Raw genomic sequence first — 25,116 nt, 5'->3', positions numbered from 1 at the left:
TCTGACACAGGCAGACCCTAGAGAATAAAAGGGTTCAGAACATGTTGTCAGGGAGGCAGCTGGCACTGACCTTGTGACTAAATCTTCATTGCCCAAACCCTTTTCTTTTCTTTTCTTTTTTTTTAAATGCCAAAGACCTCAGGCATCTTGCAGCCCAGCCCAATTCTTGAGACTTTCCCAGGGATGCCCACAGTACAGGGGGATCCAGATGTAGACACACAGGGAAAGCCATGGATCTACACTGCTTTGGTATATAGAGATCTCTCCTGGGCTTTCTCACTTTCCTTCCATCCAAAGAGGTAGCTGTGTAGTCACCGTATAAAATCAGTTTAAAAATAACCCAGAAAGTCTGTGTCCATACATTTTTTCTAGGGCTTTCAGTCGGCCTCAGAATGGGAGAGAGTCCAAAGCCCTCTTTGTGGCTATTGGCAACACCTACCACTTATTTCTGCTGTAGCTCAACTGCTGTAGTAGTAACTTCCTGATGTGGTAAAAGGTGCTTTTACATTCCCATTTTCTCAGTTATTCTTTAGACTAATCCTGTGGAGTGTACAAACATGGTTACCCCCATTTTATGTGTGATAAAATTTGGGCCTGTTATGTTTAATGGAATCTAGTTCCCTGGAGTTACTAAAAAAATACTAATGGTGCACATTTTTGTAGCATTGTTTATAATGTGCAAGAATCCTGTGGAGTCAGAAAACATGGATAGTTGTCTGCATAATTTTGGACAAGCCCTTTAACAACTCTCTTGACCTCAATTTCCCAATATGCAAGATGAGAAGATATTTCTAGGAACCTCACTCATCAAACATTTATTAAGCACTTACTCTATGGCAGAGACTGTACTAAGCCCTGGGGATATTAAAAAAAATTAAAAATAGTCCCTTTCCCTCAAGGAGTCATAATCGAATTGGGGACAAGAGACCTCAGCTGTTTTCCAGCTAGCTCTAGAACTATGATTCTTTGGTTAATCCGCTGTACAAATGGGGACATTGAAGCTCGAAGACATTGTAGGAAATAGCAGAGCTAAGACTCAAACCCAAATCTTCCAACTCTTAATACTCTTTCCAAACGGAATCTGTTGTATAAGTCAATGTTTTGGAGCTTTCCCTAAGAGATTTTTCAGTCGTCGTTTCTCTGCTCATAGAGCATTCAGTCAAGACTTGTTTATTCAGAAGATACCTACTTAGCTACCTGCAATGTCAGCAGTACAGGACTTGGTGCTAAAGAGAGTACAGAGAAGGATTTCCTGCCTTCACAGGAAGGCAGGAACAAATTAAAGAGATGAGTTAATCACTGGTTATTTCATTTATATTTTTTTAAGAGTCAGATAATAAAGTGCTCTGGGTCTTTAGGTAAGAGGCCAGTATAGATTAATATGCTTTTAAAAGTTGAATGGTTTGAGGGGAAGGGCATAAAGATGAGAATATGCAGGACAAATTAGGTGAACAGTGGTCTCGAGTAAAAGGTGTCTAATAAAGAGTATTTAAGGATACAAAGACAAAGAATTCTTCGAATGCTAGGCTAAGGAATTTGATTTTGATAATCTAAATCAGGGGTTCTTAACCTTTTTTTGTGTATCTTAGACCCTTTTTACAGTATGGTATCCTTCTTAATATTTTGTTTTTAAATACATTAAATATTTAGGATTACAAAAGAAATTACAATTATATTAAAATATAGTTGTTTTTAAAAAAAATTGTTTTTGAAGTTCATGAACCCCAGATTAAGAAACTTGAGATAAGTCTTCTAGGCTTTGAGCTGGAAGAGAGGTCATGTAGTCTAACCCCCTCATTTTACAAATGAGCAAAATAAGGCCTGCAGAGATTAAGTGATTTACCTAAAGTCACCCAAGTAGTTAGTGGTAGATCAGAGCTTTCACTGTACTCTGGGATAATGGGAATCCATTGCTGGTTCTTTTTTTAAATGTCTGTGAAGCCAAATTAATTTGCAAAGTGATTGAATTTTTTTAAAAAAAGGATTAAGCTGCCACCAAGAAAAGATGTTACATTCCAACAGATCTTCCATCATTAGCTATGGCCAAGCGTGGCCAACCTTTTACAGTGATAGGGTTATAAGCAGCCTGAGGTTGAATGAGTTCTGATCGGTATGAAGGCTCATGCTTTGGAAACATTTCCCTCTTGTACGTACATAATGATACTTTTATATTTGATGACTCTAGTTCAAGTTATCTCTGACATGATTATGTGCTAGTTAGAGAGCAGAATTTAATTTGTCCCTGTAGGCTTCCCTAATGCTAAAAGATAGTTCTTATTCAGCTTGTCGAATGGGATCAAACTGCTTTAGAAATCTCTCCTGGGCGGTAGGAGTGTTATTGTGCTGCCCGGGAGTTGAATAGGTCTGAGGGAAAAAGCAGGTAGGAATATGTAGATGACTAGTAATTCTGAAATTGCCTTTGTAAGAAAGAACACAGTCAGGACTGCCCCAGTGGAGATGTAGCTTGGGCCCTTCCTGACCTTTAACTCCCTAAGGCCAAGCTGCTCTCTCTTGAACAAAAGATTACCTTCTGCCATGCATGGGGTTAGGGCTTTTGTTATCTCTCTAGTTGGCCTCTGGAGGAGACATAGAGATAGGGAAAACACCTGCTCATCTCTGGGAGGGTTGAATCACATCAAACACCTTGCCCATCCAGCTCCCTCGATTCCAGAGGCCATCATTTTCAGCAATGGGGAAATCACCAGCCAGATTGTAGCCGTAGAATAGTTCAACGCCTTCGTTTTCAAGATGAGGAAATTGAAGTCTAGAGAAGTTGTGACTTGCCTAAGGTTGCACAGCTAGTGACAGAGGAAAGAGCTGTGCCATAGAATGACACCATTTTGAGCTTTGGGAGAGAAAGCCCCTCCTCCCTTGCCCCCAGCCCACCAAACACCAAAGCCTCAGTCCTCTGTCCCATGTTACAAGGAAAAGATTTTACAAGTCTTCGTTTTATAGTTGAGGGTAGTGAAATAGGAAAAGTATAAGGAACTCAGTTAATGTTTCATGGCTAGTTTACTATGCTATGCAAGATGGCTTATTTCTGACCTTGGATCACAAGATACCAATATAATTGATCCTATAATAATGTAATTTAGGAGATTAGGTTCTTTGAGGTCTCATTTAGGATTGTCTTAAGTAGTCACAAAGTTCACATTTTTGCAACACTTTCTCATTCACTAACCATTTTGTAACAACCTATGAGGTTGTATAGTCAAACTCTTCTTTTGGGTCCTCCGTAGAATAAGTGAGTTGTTCTTACTAGGGGGATTGGGCAACTTTTATACAAAGTGTTTCACTGATAGCATATTTGTTCTTTGGTCAAGCTGTCTTTCATGGGGACACAAATTCTAGAATATTATAAGCTATTCCCAGAAAGGTATATTTTCATACAATAGAAGGTAGGATCCAGGGAACTTCCAGTTTATTCAAGTATAATGATTTTGCTTAATGCTTTAAAGTATTTTTAACTTCTTTTGTTCAGATTCTTCTCCTCCCACACAGTTCAGAGTCTAAGTTTCCCCATATGTAAAATAGAGATGATAATAATAATAATAATAATAATAATAATACCTCTCTTATATGGTCATTGTGAGAATCCAGTGAGATAATAAATGTAAAATTTTAATTGTTAACTAGATTTCTTCATAACCAGTTGTCAAAGGAGGTGGTGACCATTAACTCTGAGACCCACTCATTGCCTATGTTGCACCAGTATGCTTTGATGAGTATCTGCTTTTTCCTGCTCTTGTAAACCCAATTTCTGATGGCTCATGGCTTTCTGCTCTGTCTTGCCTGAGAAGTTGGGAGCTAGAGCACCTGAGGGAATAGCCAAGTTAAGCAATATAAAATCAATAAATAGATGTAGCACAGAATAAAAGAGGACAAAATTAGATATTTCTATGGCAGAAGGATGTAGTATATTAGTAAGAGACCAAGTGAAAGGGAGAGTCAGGTAGTCCAAAATCTTCATGGTCAAACCATCACAATAAACAGCAGAAAGCCTAAAAGCAAACGATTGTAGCTATTATTTCCAGGAAAATCTCAGACTTCCTGAGACCGTTTAATATAGGATAGCCTAACATTGTCTGACTATACCCCCTAGTATAAAAGTCCCTAGGTCTCAAGGAACTGTAAGTAGTTAATTTGATAACTTACCCTTTTGGGAACCTTCCAAAAGGCTCAGAAGCCTTTCTTCTTCTTCTTCTTCTCTCTCTCTCTCTCTTTTTTTCTTTTTTTGCAGTGAGGGTTAAGTGACTTGCCCAGGGTCACAGAGCTAGTAAGTGTTATGTGGCTGAGGTGGGATTTGAACTCAGGTCTTCCTGAATCCAGGACCAGTGCTCTATCTACTGCGTAACCTAGCTGCCCCCAGAAGTCTTTCTTCTTAAAAAAAAAAACTTAAAATCTCAGCTAGGATACCACCTCCTCCATGAGGCCTTTTCCCGATCTCCCCAGTTGAGTGTCTTCCCAACAAGATTACCTTTGTTTTGTAAATACTTATGTGTATACACATTGTCTCCCCCAATAGAATGTAAACCATTTGAGGGCAGGGATTGTTTCCTTTTTGTCTTTTTATTCCCAGCAATTTTCACCATGCCTGGCACATATGAATGTTTAATAAATGCTTGTGAATGAGTAATTGAATGCCCTAACCCCTTAAAGTCTTGGTCTCTCTCTCCCACATTACAGCTATATTTTTTGAAATTATTATTTATTTATTTTTAACATATTTTACTTTTAAACTTCAGTTCCAGATTCTCTCCCACCTCTCCACCACTCACTAAGAAGGCAAACAATGCATCAGTTATACATGTGAAATCATGTAAAATATATTTCCATATTAGCAATATTGGAAAAAAATGAAAAAATTGTACTTCAGTTTGCATTCAGATTTTATCAGTTTTCTCTCTGGAGGTAGATAGCATTTTTTTTTTTTCATCATGAGTCCTTTGGAATTATCTTGGATCATTATATTGATCAGAGTAGCCAAGTCTTTCACACTTGATCCTCATTACAAAATTGATGCTACTGTGCACAGTGATCCCCTGGTTCTTTTCACTTCACTTTGTGTCAGTTCATATAGGTCTTACCATGTTTTTTCTGAAACCACCCCCCTCATCATTTCTTATAGCACAATAGTATTCCATTACATTACTATGCCACAACTTATTCAGGAATTCTCCAGTTGATGAACATCCTTTCATCCCATTTCTCTGGCACCACAAAAAGAGCTGTTATAAATATTTTTGTACATGTAGGTCCTTTTCCTATTTCTTTGATTTCTTTGGGATACAAACTTAGTAGTGATATTCTTGGATCAAAGGGTATAAACAGTTTTATGATCCTTTGAGGATAGTTCCAGATTGTTCTCCAGAATGATTGCACCAGTTCACTATTCCACCAATGGTTCATCATCCCCTTCAGCATTTGTCATTTTTCCTCATTTATTTAATATTTTATTCCCCCCAATTAAAAGTGAAAACAATTTTTAGCATTTTTTTTTTTTCAGAATTTTGGGTTCCAAACTCCCTCTCTTCTTCTCTCTTCTTACTCCTCATTGAGAAGACAAGCAGTTTGACATAGGTTATAAATGGGCAGTCATGCAAAACATTTCCATGCTAGCCATGTTGTGAAATAAAAAGTAGACAGAAAAAGACAAGAAAAATAAAGAAAGTTTAAAAAAATATACTTCAATCTGCATACAGACTCCATCAATTCTTTCTCTGGAGGTGGATAGCATTTTTCATTGTAAATCCTTTAGAATTGTCTTGAATCATTGTATTGCTGAGATTAGCTAAGTCATTCACAGTTTATCATCATACAGTATTGCTGTTATTATGTACAATGTTTTCCTGATTCTGCTCATTTCACCTTGTATCAGTTTGTATAAGTCTATCCAAGTTTTTCTGAGAGCATTCTGCTGATCATTTCTTATCCTATGATAGAATTCCATCATAGTCATCTAACTCGTTCAGCCATTACCCAGTTGATGGGCATTCCTTCAATTTCCAATTCTTGCCACCACTAAAAGTGTTGCTATAAATAATTTTTGTACATATAGGTCCTTTTCTTTTTTGTTTTTTCTCTCTTTGGAATATAGACCCAGTAGTGGTATTTCTGAGTCAAAGGGTTTACATGGTTTCATAGTCCTTTGTGTATAGTTCCAAACTGCTCTCCAGAATGGTTGAATCAGTTGACAACTCCAGCAATTCATTAGTGTTTCAATTTTCCCACATTCCTTCAATGTTTGACATTTTCCTTTTTCTGTCACATTAGCCATTCTGATAGGTTTTGGTGGTACCTCAGAGTTATTTTAATTTGCGTTTCTCTTATCAATAGCAATTTAGAGCATTTTTTCATATAACTCTACATAGCTTTGATTACTTCATCTGAAGATATTTCACTTTTTCTTCCATTTTTTTCATTCTTTTGACTTTTTTATATTGTTTCTTGAAGTCTTATGGAGTCATTAGCTTCCACTTGCCAAATTCTGCCTTTTTTCCAACATTCACTTTTATAAGATTTTGAGTTCCAAATTTTTTCCCTCCCTCCCTTCACTTCCTTCTCTCCCCCTTCCTTTACTCCCTGTTCTCTAAGATGCCAAGCAATTTGATATAGGCTATACATGTATAATCATATTAAACATATTTCCACATTAGTCATGTTGTGAAAGAAGAATCAGAGTGAAAAGGAAAAACCATGAGAAAGAAAAAACAAAACAAAACAAAAAAAGAAAATAGCATGCTTTGATGTGCATTCAGACTCCATAGTTCTTTCTCCAGATATGGATAGCATTTTCCATCATGAGTCTTTTGGGATTGTCTTTGATCATTGTATTGCTGAGAAGAGCTAAGTCTATCAAAGCTGGTCATCATACAATGTTGCTGTTACTGTGTACAGTGTTCTTCTGGTTCTGTTCGCTTTATTTTTTTTAAGTCATTAATTTATTTTTAGTTTTCGTCGTTCACTTCTGTAAGCTTTTGAGTTTTAAATTTTCTCTCCCTCCCTCCTCTCCTCCATCCCCAAGATGGCGTTCAATCTGATATAGGCTCTACATATACATTCTTATTAAACATATTTTCACATTAGTCATGTTGTAAAGAAGAATTAGAACCAATAGGAGGAACCACAAGAAAGAAGAAACAAAAAAAAAAACAGAAGGGGAAAAAAAAGAGCAAATATTATGCTTTGATCCGCATACAGACTCCATAGTTCTTTCTCTGGATGTGGATATCATTTTCTATCATGATACTTTTGGAGATGTCTCAGATTCTTGCATTGCTGAGAAGAGCTAAGTCAATCAAAGTTAGTCATCATACAACATGGCTGTTACTGTTTACAATGTTCTCCTGGTTCTACTCACTTTATTCAGCATCAGTACATACAGTTCTATCCAGGTTTTTTTCTGAAATCTGCCTGCTCATCACTTCTTACAGCACAATACTATTCCCTTGCATTCATATACCACAACTTGTTCAGCCATTCCTCAGTTGATAGGTATCACCTCAATTTCCAATTCTTTGCCACCACAGAAAGAGCTGCTATAAATATTTTTGTACATGTGGCTCCTTTTCCCGTTTTTGTGATCTCTTTGGGATACAGCCCTAGAAGTGGTATTGCTGAGTCAAAGGGTATGCTCATTTTTATAGTCCTTTGGGCATAGTTCCAAATTGCTCTTTAAAATGGTTGGATCAGTTCACAACTCCACCAACAATGAATTAACATTCCAATTTTCGCACCTCTTCTCCAACATTTATCATTTTCCTGTTTCGTCATGTTAGCCAATCTGATATATATTATGTGGTACCTCAGAGTCATTTTGATTTGCATTTCTCTAATCAATAGTGATTTAGAGCATTTTTTCATATAACTATAGATAGCTTTAATTTCTTCATCTGAAAACTTCTTGTTCATATCCTTTGATCATTTATCACCCAATTCTAATTTTTAAGGAATTATTTCCTTTGGTGAGCTTTTGTACTTCTTTTTCCATTTGCCCAATTATGTTTTTAAGGAGTTCTTTTCTTCAGTGAATTTTTGTACCTCTTTCTCCATTTGGCCTATTATGCTTTTTAAAGGAATTCTTTACTTCAGTGAATTTTCATGCCTCTTTTACCATTAGGCAATTCTGTTTGTTTATTTTTTAAAGTGTTATTTTCTTCAGTACTTTTTGTACCTTTTTTACCAAGCTGTAAATTCTCTTTCATAATTTTCTTGTATCACTCTCATTTTTTTTCCCAATTTTTCCTCTACCACTCATCTCTTTTTTTAATTCTTCCAGGAATTTTGCTGGCCTTGGGTCCAGTTAGCATTTTTCTTTTTGACTTTGCTTATAGCTGTATTAACATTATTGTCTATATTACTGTCTTCTTCTAAGTTTATATATTGGTCTTCCCTGCCATCATTAGTAACTTTTTATGGTCAAGTTCTTTTTTTGTTGTTTGCTCATTTTCCTGTACTATTTCTTCACTTTAAACTTTATGTTAAAGTTGGGCTCTGTTCATGTGGAAATGGGGAGATGGGGAGGCACTGTGGCTTCAGGCTTTTTCATTCTACTGTTTTCAGAGGTAGTTTTGAGGGTTTGCAAGTTTCCTGTGCTTCTAAGGTAGGGTGATCCTGGGAGAGGTGCAGTCACTGCTTTCCTGGACTACACCCTGTCCTTTACCCAGGAAGGGCCTCTCATCCTCTGCAGCCATAAATACTATTACTCCTCTTGGCCCTGTGACTGGGGCGTCTGCTATCTTATGGCCACAAGTGCTAATATTCCCCTTGGACCTGGAACTGTGACCAGCACTCCTGTTGCCTTATGACCAATGACAAACATTCTTCTCCATCCAGAAACTGCAACCCAGAGCTGCTTATGGGCAATAGAGTTGCCAATCAGTGCACACTACACCCAGTGCCAGTGAAGGGTCTCCTCTAATCTCTTTCTGGCCACTTGTCTAATCCCCTTAATGTCTCTGGGCTGAGAGCTTCTGAAGTTGCTGCTTCTTTTGTTATAGCTGTCTCCAAGGTCCATCGCTGGTGCTTGCCCAGAACCCGCGCCCATCCCTGGTGTTTCAGACATCTCTTTCTGACCTCCTTAATTGTCTTAGGCTGGAAAAATGTCTCCCTCTGACCTTTTGTTGGCTCTGCTGCTCTAAAATTTGATTTGAGGAGTTATTTTAAAGTTGTTTGGTAGAGAGTGTTGGGAGAATTCAACTGGGCCTTAGCCTGAATGCCACCATCTTAGTTCTGTCCCCTACTACCTTTTTTTTAAGAAGAGTAGTTTACATTCACCACTCCCACTTCTCCAAGCACTCACACCTCAAACCCTGCAATGTGTTTTCTGTCTGTGCCAATCTTCTGAAATTGTTCTCCTATCACCAATGGCCTTTTTATAGTCTTCATTCTTTTTAATTCCTCTGCAGCATTTGGCTTTGGCTATCAAAGACCTTTAATTTCCAAGACACAGCACTCTTATGTTCCTTCTTCTAACTCTCTGACCAATCCTCAATATTACTTTGCCTCTATGGCCTTTTCTCACCCCCTTCAACGTGGCCCCTGTACTTGGCTCTTTTCTTTCCCTATACTCTTGTTTTTATTGTTTTCATCCATCCCTGTGGCTTCAGTTCCCACTTATAAGTAGATGAATGTTAAACCTCTATCTTCAACATGAACCTCTCTTCACAACTCCAGCCCTATATTTCCAACTGCCTATTTGACACTATGCAATTGAAGCAAAGAATCTGAGAATTGACAAAAATCTCAGGTAATCAAATCCAATTATAAATATGCAAAACCATATTTATTATAACCCCCTCAAAAAATTTTAAAAACCATTTTGCCTTCTTCTGTATTTTTGGGGGGAATTAATATTCTCCCAGTCATCCAGGCTCAAAACCTCATGAATCATCTTTGACCCTTTATTTTTCCTCATTCTCCCCCCTCCCCAATTATTGTGTAGAGAAAAAATCTACTGAACTTGACAACTAACTCTCAAGTCCAGCTTCTTCTTTCCACTCTCATTGTAATCACCTTAGTTTATCATCCTCACTTGGACTATTATAATAATTTCTTCTGTGATCTTGCTCCTTCCACTCTGTGTGTCCTCTAGAATCCATATCTTATACCATTGCTTGTAAATGTTCCCGATGCCTCACTCCAGCAATGTCACTTATTTGCTCAAAACCCCAAGGTCATGCTCTTTGTCTTGGAATTCAAGTTTGGCCACAGTCTGACTTTAGCCTACTTTTTTTCTTTTATGTCATATTAACCTCCTTTACATACTCTGCATTTTAGCTGTCCCATTTCTGTGCCCTTGCTCACTCTGTACCCCATGACTGTGATGGCCTCCCATCACTGACCCAATTCTATCTGTTGAGATTCTTCCCTTCCTTCTAGGCTTACCACAGGCATCCCGTTCAACTGATTCCCTCAGTGGAAGCACTCTGTCCCTCTAGCTCGATTTCTCCTAGCACTTTGTTTGGATCTCTCCTTTGCATGTATCTATTATAGTTTGTTTTTATCCTATCTTTTCATGAGCTCCTCAGATCAAGGGCTATGCCCTATTACATCTTTATGTCTTCATTGCTTAATATGCTATCTAACATGTAGTAGACCTTTCAATTCAGCAAACATTTATCATGTTAACATCAGACCGTGTCTGTTTGACACCTCCTTACAATGGCAGAGCTACATTTTCAAGTTGAATTTGAAGCTTTTGGGGGATCCATATTCCCACAGAACTGTGGGTAATATCTAGTGTGAGGGGTGAGGCAATACCAGTCCAGGCTGTGTGGTTAAGGCACTGACTATTTTTTTTTTAAGCAGCATTTTCTATTTACTTTCCAGTGTCAGGGATGGGATTTTGGGTCCTATAAGTTTCATTAGATACTTAACAAGGAATAGAAGGATATAGGCTTGCTTAGATTCTCTAAAATATCCCTTAAAACTATAAGCAATCTGATTTGATTCATAAGAATAAGTGAGAAGTTTGTTGTTGTTGTTGTTGTTTGTTTGTTTGTTTGTTTGTTTGTTTGTTTGTTTGTTTTAGCTTCAGAAGCAGTCTGTGGTCATGAAAAAAAGCATAGAGCTGGGTTTCAGAATATCAAGTCTCTAAGTCCTGGCCTTGCTGTTCAGTAGATGTGAGACCTTGGGCAAGTCACCTAACATCCATGGCCTCAAATTCATTACCTTCAAATGTAAGTGATTTGGACAAAGGAAACACAAAGTTCTCTTCGATCAAATGAGTTAATGTTTGTAAAATGCTTAGCACAGTGCCTTGGCATGTAGTAGGCACTATATAAATATTTATTACCTTTCTTTGAACTCTTTGATCTTATACTTAACAAAATAGTTTGTTGAGCTAGGTAGATGGTGAATGGAGGAAGCAAGGAGCAATGGATAAGCAGTGAATTCAACCAATACATCGGAAAAATATCATTGTCAATTTTTAAAAAATGTTCATAGTCTCTAGGTTAAAAATCCCTGATTTAGTACTTAAAATTTGGGACTGAAAAAAACTTTAGAAAGATTATATAGCCTTTGATCTAGCCCTTTCATTGTATGTGCAACAAAAACTACTTGCTAAAGTAGTTGTCAGAGTTGCTGTACTTGTCATACAGTTAGTTAATGGTATAGCCAAGATGAGAAACCAAATCTACAACCTCCTAATTCATTGCTATTTCTACTATACCACATTGCCTCTTAGTATCTGTTGTAAAGAGAAAATAACTTCGATTACACCTTAAATCAATTGACCGTGTGTGTGTGTGTGTGTGAAAGTAACTTTGATTACACCTTAAATCAATTAACCATATGTATGTATGTGTGTATGTATGTATACATACATATACACCCAACCACCCAGACTTCCCATAACATCAGAGGCTCTGAAGATGGTCAGATCTGCGACTACTTTTTTAAAAGCCATTTAAAAAGCTGTAATGTCCCCAGGTCATGGGAACAGGCCAGGCTATAGATACAGAAAGAGGCCTAGTGACACAGCGCAGGACATTTGGGCATGAAGCCTTTGTGATTGCCTACTAAGGGCATCTCCTCTTCATGGCTCCACACTCCCTACGTCAGGACCAGGGGCCCAGAGAGCCACGTGCCAACTGTGTGCCCAATGATGAAGAGTTCATCTGAGGAGCTGCGCCTGTTCCCCAGCCTTCAGCTGGAGAAGGAGGAAAGCAGAAAGTTTGAAGATCAGATGTGTCAGTGACTGACTGGAGACCTTGAGCCCAGGGTAGACTCAAGCTCTCTCCCCCTCTACTTTCCTCAAGTTCTCATATCAATGCCTTATGCTGTTCAGCTGGTGTTCCCAGCAACCACCAGCCACGAGAACAAGAAGACTGCTGACCAGCAGCAGCTGTTCCTGGAGATAGATGAGTCTTTTACCTGCAAACTGAAATACTTAACCTGATTCAAAGGACCAGTGAGGAGAAGCTTGTCTATGAGCATCATCTTTCCACATTGTTGGACATGGTGGACATTTGACGAAGTGACCAGTGGGGAGAGGACCTCTTTCCAGGAGGGGCTATGCTCCATGTTCTCTATAAATGCTTGACCAGCAGCTGGGACTATGGTTGTAAATCATGGAAATAAAGAGTGTGACTGTCTATGTATAAATATTTATATATTTGATTGATTTAAGGTATAATGGAAGTGTGTGTATATATGTATATGAATGTGTATTTATACATATATACATACACATATACACATACACATGTACATATGCATATATATATATACACACATACACATATGCATATATATGGTTTGTTTTGTTTTTTTGATGATATACACATAGTTGAGGTATATAGCACTAGCCAAGACATAGATTTTCCTCCAAAGTTGAAAACCCCTTTTAGTCTTTTCTATCAATAATCTATTGTGGCACACTTTAAGCTATAGTACTAAGTGCTGAATTACATAAATGGCAATGCTGTTATGGCTCTGATTACTTAGATATTTCAAATGACCCATGATCTCTTCAATGTGAGTACTCTCTCCATTGGTTCAAATTGTAGCCCATCCACATCATATCATCCTATTTGACTTTGTGCCCCTACTTGCCCCAAAATCCTGAACCCAAGGGAATGTTGTTCTTGGTCAGTCATTTACTCATGCCCAATTCTTCATGACCCTATATGGGTTTTCTTGGCAAAGATAATGGAATGGTTTGCCATTTCCTTCTTCTGTGGATTAAGGCAAACAGAGATTAAGTGACTTGCCTGGGGTCCCACAATTTGTGAATGTCTGAGACTGGATTTGAATTCAGGTCTTTCTGACTCTAGACCCAGTGCCCTATTCACTGAGTCATTGAGCTGCCTCTAGGGGAATGTTATTATTACCCAAAATATTGGGAGCATTCCTCTAGATTAGATGTTCTTAAAATTGTGTGTGTGTGTGTGTGTGTGTGTGTGTGTGTGTGTGTGTGTGTTTGTGTGGTGGACCTCTTTGATATTCTGGTGAAATTTGTGGACTCCTCAGAATGATGCTTTTAATAGCATAGGAAAGAAAGAAGCAAGCATATATTAAATGCTCACTATGTGCCAGGTACTATGCTAAGCCCAGAAGCTATAAATACAAGCAAAAAAGAGGAACTCAGGAACAGAGCCAGGAGAGAAATGCATAAAATAAAATACATAGGAATACAAAGGAAACCAACGATATTGAAATACAGATACATATTTTTTTAAATTTACAGACCCCCCCTGTCCTAGATCTTTTAATATTGTGTCAATGGAACATAGAGACTTTCCATCAGTTAGTTCATGCTTTTGCTACATGACCAGGCTTCCTGTAGTTCTTGGAGTGCTCCTACAGAGTCTCCTCTATTGTAGCCAATGCATACCCACTGCACACTTTTCCATTGTCTTTTGGGTGGTGACCCCCAACTTGAATTCTTCAGAGACTGTGATATTCTATGACTTATAGACATTGTCATCAATCAGCAATAGCAATAGCAGCATACTGGCATTTATAGAATGCTTTAAAGTTTGCAAAGCCTTTTGAAATTTTTAGTTCAAGTTCAAAAGATGTTTCAAGGAGATGCTTGAGATCATTACAAACATTACATAATTTCCTTTCCTAAAGGCACTCCAGCCCTTTCTCTTAAGCCCAGTTCTGGACACGGTTCATTATGTATTCAAAGTGTTTATCCGAGATAAATGGAGTGATTATTATTATTAAGCACTTGTTACATGTTTCTTGGGCACCTAGGTAGTACAGTGGATAGAGCGCTGGGCTTAGAGTCAGAAAGATTCATCTTTGTGAATTCAAATCCAGCCTCAGACATTTACTAACTGTGTGACCCTGGGCAAGTCACTTTACCCTATTTGTCTCAGTTTTCTCATCTGTAAAATGAGCTGGAGAAGGAAATGGCAAATCACTCCAGTATCTTTGCCAAGAAAACCCCAAATGGAATCACTGAGTCACACACAACTGAAATTACTGAACAACAAAAAGGATAGATTCTTGCCTAATTTCATCCAGAACTTTCTGAAACATTACATACAGGGAACAAGAATTCTCCAGTTAGTATCATATTCAGAATTTCTCTTTAGGAAGCCTATGGTGGATTGATTAGAGAGGAGAGAGTCCTTAGGAAGATAGAACAATGAAAAGACCATTGTGAAAGTCTGAAGAAGATGAGGGGGCAGCTAGTTTGGGCAGTGGATAGAGCACTGGGCTGGATCAAAAAGACTCATCTTCATGAATTCAAGTCTGGCCTCAGACACTTACTAGCTGTGTGATCCTGGACAAGTCACTCAACCCTGTCTGCCTCAGTTTCCTCATCTGTAAAAATGAGCTGCAGAAGGAAACGACAAACCATTCCAGTATCTTTGCTAAGAAAATTCCAAATGAGGTCATGGAGAATTGGACATGACTGAAAAAACGAATTAACAACAACAAACACATTTCTTATTCATTCATTCGGATTTTGTGCTCCATTGTCATAAAATACCTTTGGTGAACTCATATCTCCCTGTTTTATACCTTTCTTTATATTTGTAATTGGGCAGTCACACAATAGTTATCTCTTCTGTTACATCTTTCAAAGATTCTTCAGTGATTCTAATGCACATTGCTAGAAGAGATACTTTTAGATAGAATTTTGCTCCACCTGCTCCACCAAATTAAGCACATTTTTATAGTCAACAGCAAGTACAATTAGTACTTGTAGTCTCTCTACCTCTCAATCAGTTGTGTGATTAGAAAGATAGAGTCTTTTGTAAGGTAACATTTGCAGAAGACTTCCTTTTCCCTCTCATTCCTTCATCAGGGTTTCTGTGTTGTATATATTGATTATTCTTATACAAATATTGTAGAGATGGGAAAGTATTCTTTTGGTCCACTACATTTTTTTTTCTAAGATTTTAGTATCTTCCCCTTTTTCATTTAGCTTGGCAGTCTCTCCCTTAATCTGGTCACAATTCTGCCCTTTCTAGTTTAGGTTTCTTTTGTGTATATTTAGTCTAATCTAACCCATGTTTTTCTTTTTATTCCATGTTAGCTTCATTTCTTCATGAAGTATTTTGGAGATTGATTTTAGAGTACAGATGTAGTAGCTGTGCTTATTAATGGTTAAAGTAGTTTGTTATAAAAATCTTTACAAATCTTTTCTGTTTTTCTTTTTTCATCTTTAAATGTCCTCAAGATGTCTTTTGTTTATTTCAGTCTCTTGCCAAGATTTTTGTAAATTAGTCTTTCCCTCCATTACTTTTTTCTTTTATGAGGTGAAACTTCTCATAATTTTCCATCTTTATAATATTTTATGAAAAAAAATGTTTCCCTTGGATCCCACATCACTTAGTAAAAAGAATAAGCATTGTCTACCAGAGGCAATTTCTAGGTTTTTTGTTGTAGTTATTGATTTACACTCCTATAGTCTGTGTCAAAGTTAGTTTTTGTCTACTTTACATTTCTGCATCCATCCATATGAATGATCAGTATTCATATGTAGAGTTCAACTCCTTATTGTCTTATTGTCTTATTGTCCCTTGTGGAGCAAGCCTCCCGGCTCTTCCTCTTGGCTTTGGTCAAGCTAGAGAAGACAAAAAAATTCCTTAGGATACTTTGATTGTTTGCTACTTACCAAGTATCCCTAAACTGTTGGGAAGATCAGATCAACTCAAGTGAAATCTTTTTTTTTCTAACTCTTAGTTTTTACGTATAGGAGTGTTGCATCCTAAGGAGAAATAAGAATGTAGTTCTACTATGACCCTCACATGCAGCCAATTACTACCCTAGAATTTTAGAATTTTAATGGACATCAGAGATGGTGGAGTTTGTGGTTTTTCTCTCCCTCTCCCTCTCTCCCTCTCCTTCCATCCCTCCCCCTTCCCCTCTCCCTCTCAATCTCCCTGTGTCTCACTGTTTCTCTTATTCTCTCTCCATGTATACATATATGCCTGGGTTTTTTAGCTGTTTTTAGCGAGTTTTATATATATGACTTTTTTTTCTCTTGTGGATATGTTGGTTCATTTATCACAAATCATTTTTTTAAGGTCAATTGCCAATAAATGTAGTAAATTCCAACAATAATAATAGTAATATCGAGAAAAAGGAGGAAGAACTAATATTTGTATAGGGCTTCAAGGTTTGCAAAGTGCTTGTCTTATTTAATCCGCTTTAAAATCTTGTGAGATAAACTGTTATTATTAAGTAATATGAATAGAAGAATCTTATCAACCCTCCCCTTTTTTCAGTTGTTTTCTACTTAACCCAAAACCCTGACATTTTAGGGGAAGTGGGGGAATATGGAGTGCATTAAAGCAACTCCAGTGAGATTTTGGAGTAGGACTTAATGGAGGCTAAAGCTTTGGGTAGTCCCTAAATATTTCAATTATTACCACATCTTTTCCCTCCCCTAAGACCTTATTTGTGTTAAGGCATTCTAGGGCCATGGGGCTGTTTAAGCTGCTAATTTTATATATGAAATGGTTTAATCAGTATTCCCAGATTCCAGTCAACTAGCCAGGGGGTGTGAAGGAACTAGTTTGAACTTTTCAGTCTGAGTATTCACACCTGGGAAACTGGCGAATATAAATCAGGGTTTGATTTATTGTTTTCTTGATTTTCTAGATTTAAGAAAACGTTGAAGAAAATGTTAAGTGTAATTAAACTTAAAACTTAAAAGTGTATCATGCATATTTTTTCCCCTGGAGAACTGGTTACCAGCACAACTTTGAATAATCCTCATTTAGGACTATCTCTAGTGAGAAGACCCTAGAGTGGTCAGAAAGAAATGAGTATCACTTTCTGAATCAGTAGTCATGTTACAGGATAACGTCTAGTGTGTTCATAGTGCTTTGAGGTCTATGGAATAATATACATTCACATTTTTTTTTTTTTTTGCTTTTTTGATGAGGCAATTGCCCAAGTTCACACAGCTGTAAGTATCACATGTCTGAGGCTGAATTTGAACGCATGTCCTCCTGACTCCAAGGCCGGAGCATTATCCACTCTGCCACCTAGCTACCGCCATTCACATTTTTTAAAGGTTGGGAGTGATCTTTTCTCACAGCCTGGTCATGTCCATTAATAATATTTAGAATCATAGAATCTCAGACTTGGAAGAGGCTTTTGAATGCCATCTAAACAAACTCATATTCAATCAATAAGCATTTATGTGCAGTCACTGTGCTAGGAGGGGCAGCTAGGTGGCTGTGTTTGGAGTCAGGAATACCTGAGTTCAAATCTGGCCTCAGACACTTCCTAGCTGTGTGATCTTGGGCAAGTCACTTAATCCTGTTTGCCTCAGTTTCCTCATCTATAAAATGAACTGGGGAAGGAAATGGCAAACCACTGTAGTATCTTTGCCAAGAAAATCTCAAATGGGGTCACAAAGAACCAGATGTGACTAAAATGTCTGAATAACAATAGTACTGTACTAAGCACTCAAGATACAAGGAAAAGGTAAAAGCATCCCCTGCCCTCAAGGACCTTACACCCTAGTGAGGAAGACAACATATATAAACCAGTACATTCAAGAAAAATACGGAGTAGATTGGACGTTATCTTAGAGTTTATGGCCAGCTAAGGAGTTGGGGAAGACCAGAAAAGGCCTCCTGGAGAAATCCAGGGAATTTAATAACTGATGATGAGGGGCTGAGTGCATTCCAAGGATAAGAACAGCCAGTCATAGGCAGGAGGTGGGATGTGGTGTATAAGGAATAGCAAGTAGGTAGTTTGGCTAGACCATAGCAAAAAAGAGAGTCCTCTCTAAAAACTGTCCCAAGAAATGAGCCTTCTTTGCTTGAAGACTTCCAGGGACAAAGAATTCCCTACCTGAGGCAGCCCATCCCTCTTAGAAAGAGCTCTAATCCTCAGGAACTTTTTCCTTACCCCAAGCCTAAATTGACCTTTCTGCAGTCCATACAAATTGCAGAAAGATGAAGTAAGGGAAAAGGTGGTTGCATAGCTCATAAGTTTTAGAGCTAAAATTCACAATCAAGGCTCCTATCGCCAAATCCAGTGCCCTTTTCGCTATCCTGTAACGCCTCTTAAAAGGATTTTCCATAGGAGTAATAGATGATTTCAGTAGTTCAGAGCTTGTTGGAAAATGTTCTTGAAAAGGTGCAAGTAAATTTTTGTTTTAGAATTGTAATTTGCTCAACTGAGTTCTCTGGGCTAAGCTTCCTCACTGGGTTTATAACCCCAAACTCATTTTCAGTGGAGTCTCCTATTTAGTGCTATTCCTAGGTCTTGAGTCAGGACAGGCTGTCTCTTTGTTATCTGGGTGGAGTTACTATTACTATAGAACCAGTGTCAGAACTGGCTGCAACAATTCCAAGTTCATCTTCTAAGAATAGAGCTTTATTTGGTCAGCTATAGGTACTGCAATACCTCGGCCTCATTTGCAAATAGGTTGAGATCGTTGACTAAACTTTGGTGTCAGGAGGAACAGTTTTGATTTTGCTTTTTTACGTAAAATTCTGTTGTCGTTCAGTCCTTTTTTTTGTTCTCCTTCTACATTTCCCACCTGTGAAATGGGTATCGGAGGGAGTTTGTTTAAGAAGTTTTAATAATAGTAATAATGATAATAATAGGGAACATTTATAAAATGCTTTACACTTGAACTCCACAATAACTCTTTAAGGTTGACAATGTTATTGTATCCACTTTACAAATGAGCAGACCGAGCCCAAGAGCAGCAAAGTGACTTGTCCAAAAGGAGAGAACTGAGCAAAACCTGAGCCTTCTTGACTCCACATCCTACACTTAATTCAGTACCCCATGTTACAAGGATGCTTCCTTGAAGTAGAGTATTTTTATTCACAGAAATTTTCTTTAAATCTGACCTATCTTTAGTAAGCTGCCCCCATCCATATGTTTCACATATTGTCCACCTGTAATGAAAAGTTAAATATTTTCTTTTCTCTCAAGTGGAGTTTTTTCTATCCTAATTTATCTGAAAGGAGGCATATGCATAGGCTCTGTACCTGTTAATTTACCTTTGTTACTCAATCAGAAGAAATGGGTCATCATCGAAATCTGGCAATGTGGCTTTTAAACTTGGCAAAATAATCTCATTATAGGCTTCCCTAGCCAAAAATAAAAAGATCCATGATTAGTACTGGTAGTGTTTTCTCTTTCCAAGTGTGCATCACATCTTGCATAGCATTTAGAATTATGTCAACTCTCTGCTAACCATTCTTCCTTTTCTTCTGCAGCCTCCAAGTCCGTTATAAATAGTATGCTGCGGGACCCTTCTCAGATTCCAGATGGAGTTCTAGCAAATCAGGTCTATCAGGTATTAATCACAGCTGTCTATTCTCAGTGGCAATGCTGTTATCTGCCTAGCAGAGTAAAGGATTTTAAACCTCATTTAATTACTGTCATCATAAACTATCACTGAGGTCAGGGTGCACCATAAATGGCAAGGCAATATTTGCGAGAAGAGCATTTCAGTTTTTAATAGCTTTGCTTTTATAGTGAATAAAAAGCATGCAATTTTTGTTTTCTGTGATTAAATCAGAAAAAAAAACAGCCCCTTGATAGCCTTTCTTCTTTCTTCTTCTTCTCCCTCTTTTTTTTTTTAAAAAAAAAGAAAAAAAGAAAAGTAATTACTGTTTTTAGGCCACTGCTCGCCTGTAATAGTATGTACTGTTGCCCAACACCACTCCTCTTCTCTTATTTGTTGGCAGTGTATCGTGAATGACTGCTGTTATGGACCACTGGTAGGCTGCATCAAACAGTATCCTTTCCTATAAACTGTTAGGTGCACAGTCGGCGAGCTCAGGCTCTGCAGAGACGTGTCTCGCCTTAACCTGACATAGAGATCTGCTTCACAAAACACATTTCGTGCTCTTCTATTGTACGTTCAATCAACGGGAGGGTCGCAGTGGATCTCTCTTTCCTCCTGCTTAAGAAAAACCCAACAGGCCAAGGGAAGGTATCAGTTCAGGAGTCAGACATTCACACACTTATTTGAAACTGCTTGGTTTCTGATGAGATAAAAGGTACAGAACCATTAGGCAGGTAACCTACTGTCCTGGATTGTATTTGACTGTTTCTAAAGGATTTTTTTTAATGTAATAAAGTTCCATTTAAAATGGGTGAAATAGGATCAGATTCATTGGAATAACTTTCTAGCCTGAGGTTAAAGGTGGTGGATTCAATTAAGATATCAGGGACTACCACCTTTTAAAGGAAAGAAGAGTCTTATTGCTTAAATGGCTGATTAAAATCTGGAAGTAACGTTTAGAGTTCTTTAAATTCTTATCCTACTCCCCCTCCCCAACTCTGTAACTGAATTTTAGGCTATGAGATTATTCCTGCTTACTGTTATGAAAAAAAAAAAAGGATCACTGGTTATGAATCAAGGATGCTGAAATGATTTAAAGAGTTAAATTGATTGAATAAAAATACTTTTTAAACTAACTTTGCTAAAAAATTATTATTATGACAAGAGATAATGGATTCCTGTAATTATTGTGAAAACATTTTCATTTTGAGGCTTCTTAGTAGGGAGAGAGTAGGGAAAAGGGCAAGGAAAATAGTGATCTAGAACTGTGTTTTTTTTCAACATTGGATTTTCCTTCCACTATGGCAGAGTCATGACTCATTTGTAACATAGTCTTAGAGTTGCCTGGTCCAGTAAAGCAGTTTGAGTGACTTACCCATGGTCAAACAACTAACATGTCAGAAAGAGAGTTTGAGTTCTGGTCTTCCTGATTCCAAGACTGGTATTCTAGGGGACAAAGCCTTTCTTTATATTAAAGTTTAACAAATTATATGAAGTCATTGGCCTAAACTTTTGTGTTCAATTTAATTTCCAGATGCCGATTTTTCCACCCCATTGCATGTTTTTGGTCAGTGTAGATGAAACTCAAAATAAGTTACCTAACCAAGACCAGATTCTCATTGATAGCTAGTTGGGAGGCATTCCTCTAGAAGCCTTTCATGAGTCTCATCAAACACAAATTCCCCCCTCCCCTGCACCCTTAGGAAACTACAACAGTACATAGACTTGTAACTTCATAATGAATATTTGTTGTTCTATAGATACTGCTTGAATTCCTTTTTTCTCTCTTTATCCTTCAAATATAAACTTAACTCTGATTTTTTTTTATCTTTAGTGGAGGGTTGTAAGATATTTAATGCCTGTTATGTTGAGTTGTGTAATTACATGTAACCAAAATCTTTTGAGAATTAATAAAAACACAGAACTAGCCTCAACACATCTTTCTATTAAACCAAAGAGAGACACCATCTCTATCCCTGTCATCAAATTAATGAGAGTGCTGGAAATCTTAAAAGTTTGCCAACCTCATGTTCAGCACATTTGTATTACAACTAATGTTGTCTCAGAGTATCTGGTGCTGAATTAGATGTTAATTTTAAAGCACATAAAATAGTTAAAAATCAATTTAAAGTTAAGGTTTTAAAAGCATAATGTCTTCTGAAGGATTGCATATTGATTTTAAATATAACTCTCTAATTATAAATGCATGGACTAAAGTATGAAGTCAACCTCTTTGTAAATGCCAGGAGGCTATTTTTCAGTAATAGTTCAGATGCTTACGGGAAACTAGGTTGCTGTACTGCTGGAGTAGAAAATGGCTTGTGAGGTTATTTACAAGTTTTGCCCCATGGTCACTGCCATACATCAATAATAGGTATTATTATAGACTAAGTCTAAGTGTTTCTGCTTATGGTGCATTATAAATTCTGTTTGCAGTATTTTCCTTACATTTTTGCTATCATTCAATTTCCCTTTTTGGCTCTGTTATTGCCAGTAGAGTTTAATGTAGGACATGATTTCAATTGATAAAGACAATGATAGATGTATGTAAATGAATTTCACTAGATTATGTTTTTTGCAGTTCCATGATGACTGTTGCTAGTAAAATTACTGGTTTTTACAAGCTTTATTTTCCAGTTCTTGCACTTTATGTAAATTTATAGCAAGTAAAACATCATAAAGGAATAGATTTTTCCCCAAAGTTTAAGTTAGCCATTATTTTTAGCATGTTAAATATGATGGAATGGATGTTACATTCTAGAGTTTTCTTTTTGCATAGAGATATTGCAGATTTTAGGAGGTAGTTTTACATTCTTTGAGGCAACATGGAGTAGTGTATAAAGGACTAGCCTTGGAACCAGAGTCAATAAGACCAGGATAGTCTAGACTCTGACATATCCTTTCTATGTGACCATAGGCAGGTCACTGAACAGCATATTTGATGCCCTAGACAACTCTCTAAGACTGTAAATTACAGATGAGTTGACAGTCTTATTGGTAGAAGGAGTTCCCATGCCAGAAGTTTATATACAGATATAATAACAGATCATTCTCTCACCCCCCCAAAAAAATACAGATACAAGTTCCACTTCTGATGTTTACTGAAGCAAGTCACTTGACCTTGCTAGACCTCAGTTTTTTCATCTATAAAATGGAAATGGGGGGGTGAAGAATAAGTAAGTAGAGTAGATGGCCTCTAAGTTCTCTTCCAACTGTATGATTCTATGATCTTGCATCATTGACCTTGACTGATCAACAGGAAACACAGGGTATGAGTTTTTCATCAAACATTTTATTTTACTCTGAATAGAATTACTATTTTCTCACGACAGTAAACAGGGAATTCATATACCATTCTCTCAGTTCTGTGCTATTTACATTGCTCACGTTAAGCAAACTACAGCAGTTCACAAGACAGAAAAGCACACATTTATTTAAAATGATAGGTATAAAGCCTTTTTATTCCATACAAAAATATTGCCACCCTAATTTTCTATGTAGAATAAAAGGAAAAATTGATTATTTGCTGATAGGAAAAATGAATACCAGAACTAAGTATCAATAGTTATTGTTCTTCCTTTTTTCCCCTTTCTTTTCACCTTATATCTTGTCTTCCTTTCCTTCCACTGTCTACCGACGTAGAATAAGTAGGAAACTCTCTACTTCAGCTTTCCAAAGTAACTTCTGGACACAGTGTGAAGGGAAAGATAATAATGCCGGAAGCTTAAAATGCTGTGGGTTTCATTTCTGTGCCATCAGTAACCTCAGTTTCATGATTCAACATTTTGGATGTAAATAATTTACAGCCATAAAAGTGAGGGCATATTTTATGTGGGATAGAGGTAAATAATTTAGGTCTCTCTCAAATGTGGGATGCCCCAAGTAATCACATATGCTTGAGTAGTATTAATCAAATTACTTCAATAAATTCTACAAAAGCATGAAAATTTTGTAATTTTTTTTTCAAAAAGAAAGTGTTGGGGGAAGATATTGATATTAGAAATTAAAGATGAGAAACTCTGCATTTAAGAGGACCCAAAGAAAGAAAAGAAAACATCAAAGGAGGTAATAGTTGCTATAGTGTCTTACAACTTTCTCTGATAAGTAACATATGTCAATATCCTATAAACTGTAAGTTGTGTTTTTTTTAAAACAATGATAAAATCTTAATGCTTCACACTTTACAAAGACTTTTCCTCAGAAGAGCCCTCTGAGGTTATTGTGCACATACTTCCCACCCCCCACTCTCCCCCAATTGTACAAATCCAAAGATCAGAGAAGTTATGTGACTTGCCTGTTGTGTGAAGGTTAAGATGAGGGCCAATAGGGACTCCAGCCTACCCAGGCCTTTGGACTCCAAGTTCAATGCTCTGACTTATACTTGTTGATTAAGAACAAAAGAATTCTATACTCACTGCCCACAAATAACCTCTATTTTTATCGAAACTAAAGTCTTAAGATGTATATAATCAAGCTCAAAGAATCTGCTGTAAACCATAGAGGAAATTATGATGCAGGTCGGGCCAACACTATCAAGGTGAAATGAGGAATTTAGGTAATTATCTGGAAAATTGATAACAAATGATTTTGTCCGAACTAGTTAAGAAACTAGGGAAAAGGCAGTGTAAGGTAACTTTAACTGAAAGATCCCCTGGACCTAGTGACATGGAAATTGGGTTTAATTTCTAGCTCTGGCAATTACTAGCTTTCTGGCATTGATCGACTTCACCATTTTTAAGCCTAGATCTTCAACTGTAGAATGGGAATATTAATGTTTCCATTCCTATCTCATAGGGTTGTTGAAAGTAAAACATTGTCTAAACCTTAAAGTGCTATATAAATGTGAGGTCTTTTAATTTTCTCCCCTTTATGTGTGTGACTATAATAATAGCCCATTTATACAGAGGTTGGGTTTCTAAGGCAACCTCAGCCAACACAACTGAAAATCTGGAAGTAGAAAAGATCGCAAGAAACCTGAAATAGCATTCTAGAGATGCTGTGCTGAATCTGGTCCCTTAGGCACCCACTCAGATCTTTATTGATTATTATTAATTATTATTTATGTATCATAATGCTCATTATTTATAATATTTACTGTTTATATTATTATTTTAATATAATTATTAATAAGCTTAGTTATTTTACTTCCTAGACCACAGTCGACTGAAGGTGGTACCCTAGAAGGGAAGGTGGAAGGAAGATACTATACTGTTAAGCAACAGGTGCTGATTATTGTTGCTTTTCCTATACCTGTGCCTGACAGCAAGGGAGGAGGCAGAAAAATTCAAAAGCAGATAGAGAACTGCTCTCTGTATTTCAGCACAGTACAAGGACAGGTATTTACAGTGATTACCCTGAATCACTAAGAAAAAGGTTGG

General features: G+C 37.2%; 1 protein-coding gene across 7 annotated transcripts in view; it reads left to right on the top strand.

Moving 5' to 3' along the window:
* CUNH15orf41 (chromosome unknown C15orf41 homolog) overlaps nucleotides 1-25,116 on the top strand; it is a 263,471-nt gene that overhangs the window by 113,196 nt on the left and 125,159 nt on the right. For all 7 annotated transcript variants that reach the window (XR_003569815.1, XM_027869993.1, XM_027869991.1 and 4 more), the window contains 2 exons: nucleotides 19,665-19,744; nucleotides 20,139-20,188. Coding sequence is in view for 6 of the 7 variants with exons in the window: in XM_027869993.1 (XP_027725794.1) it covers nucleotides 19,665-19,744; nucleotides 20,139-20,188 (130 nt within the window). In the remaining variant the exon portion in view is untranslated. The remainder of the gene's footprint in view (nucleotides 1-19,664; nucleotides 19,745-20,138; nucleotides 20,189-25,116) is intronic.

This window comes from Vombatus ursinus, unplaced genomic scaffold (genome assembly GCF_900497805.2).
Source record: "Vombatus ursinus unplaced genomic scaffold, bare-nosed wombat genome assembly UNPS02014794.1, whole genome shotgun sequence".
In the NCBI taxonomy this organism is placed as follows: Eukaryota; Metazoa; Chordata; class Mammalia; order Diprotodontia; family Vombatidae; genus Vombatus; species Vombatus ursinus.
Note: the sequence above shows the minus strand (reverse complement) of the source record. Positions and strands in the feature narration are given on the sequence as shown.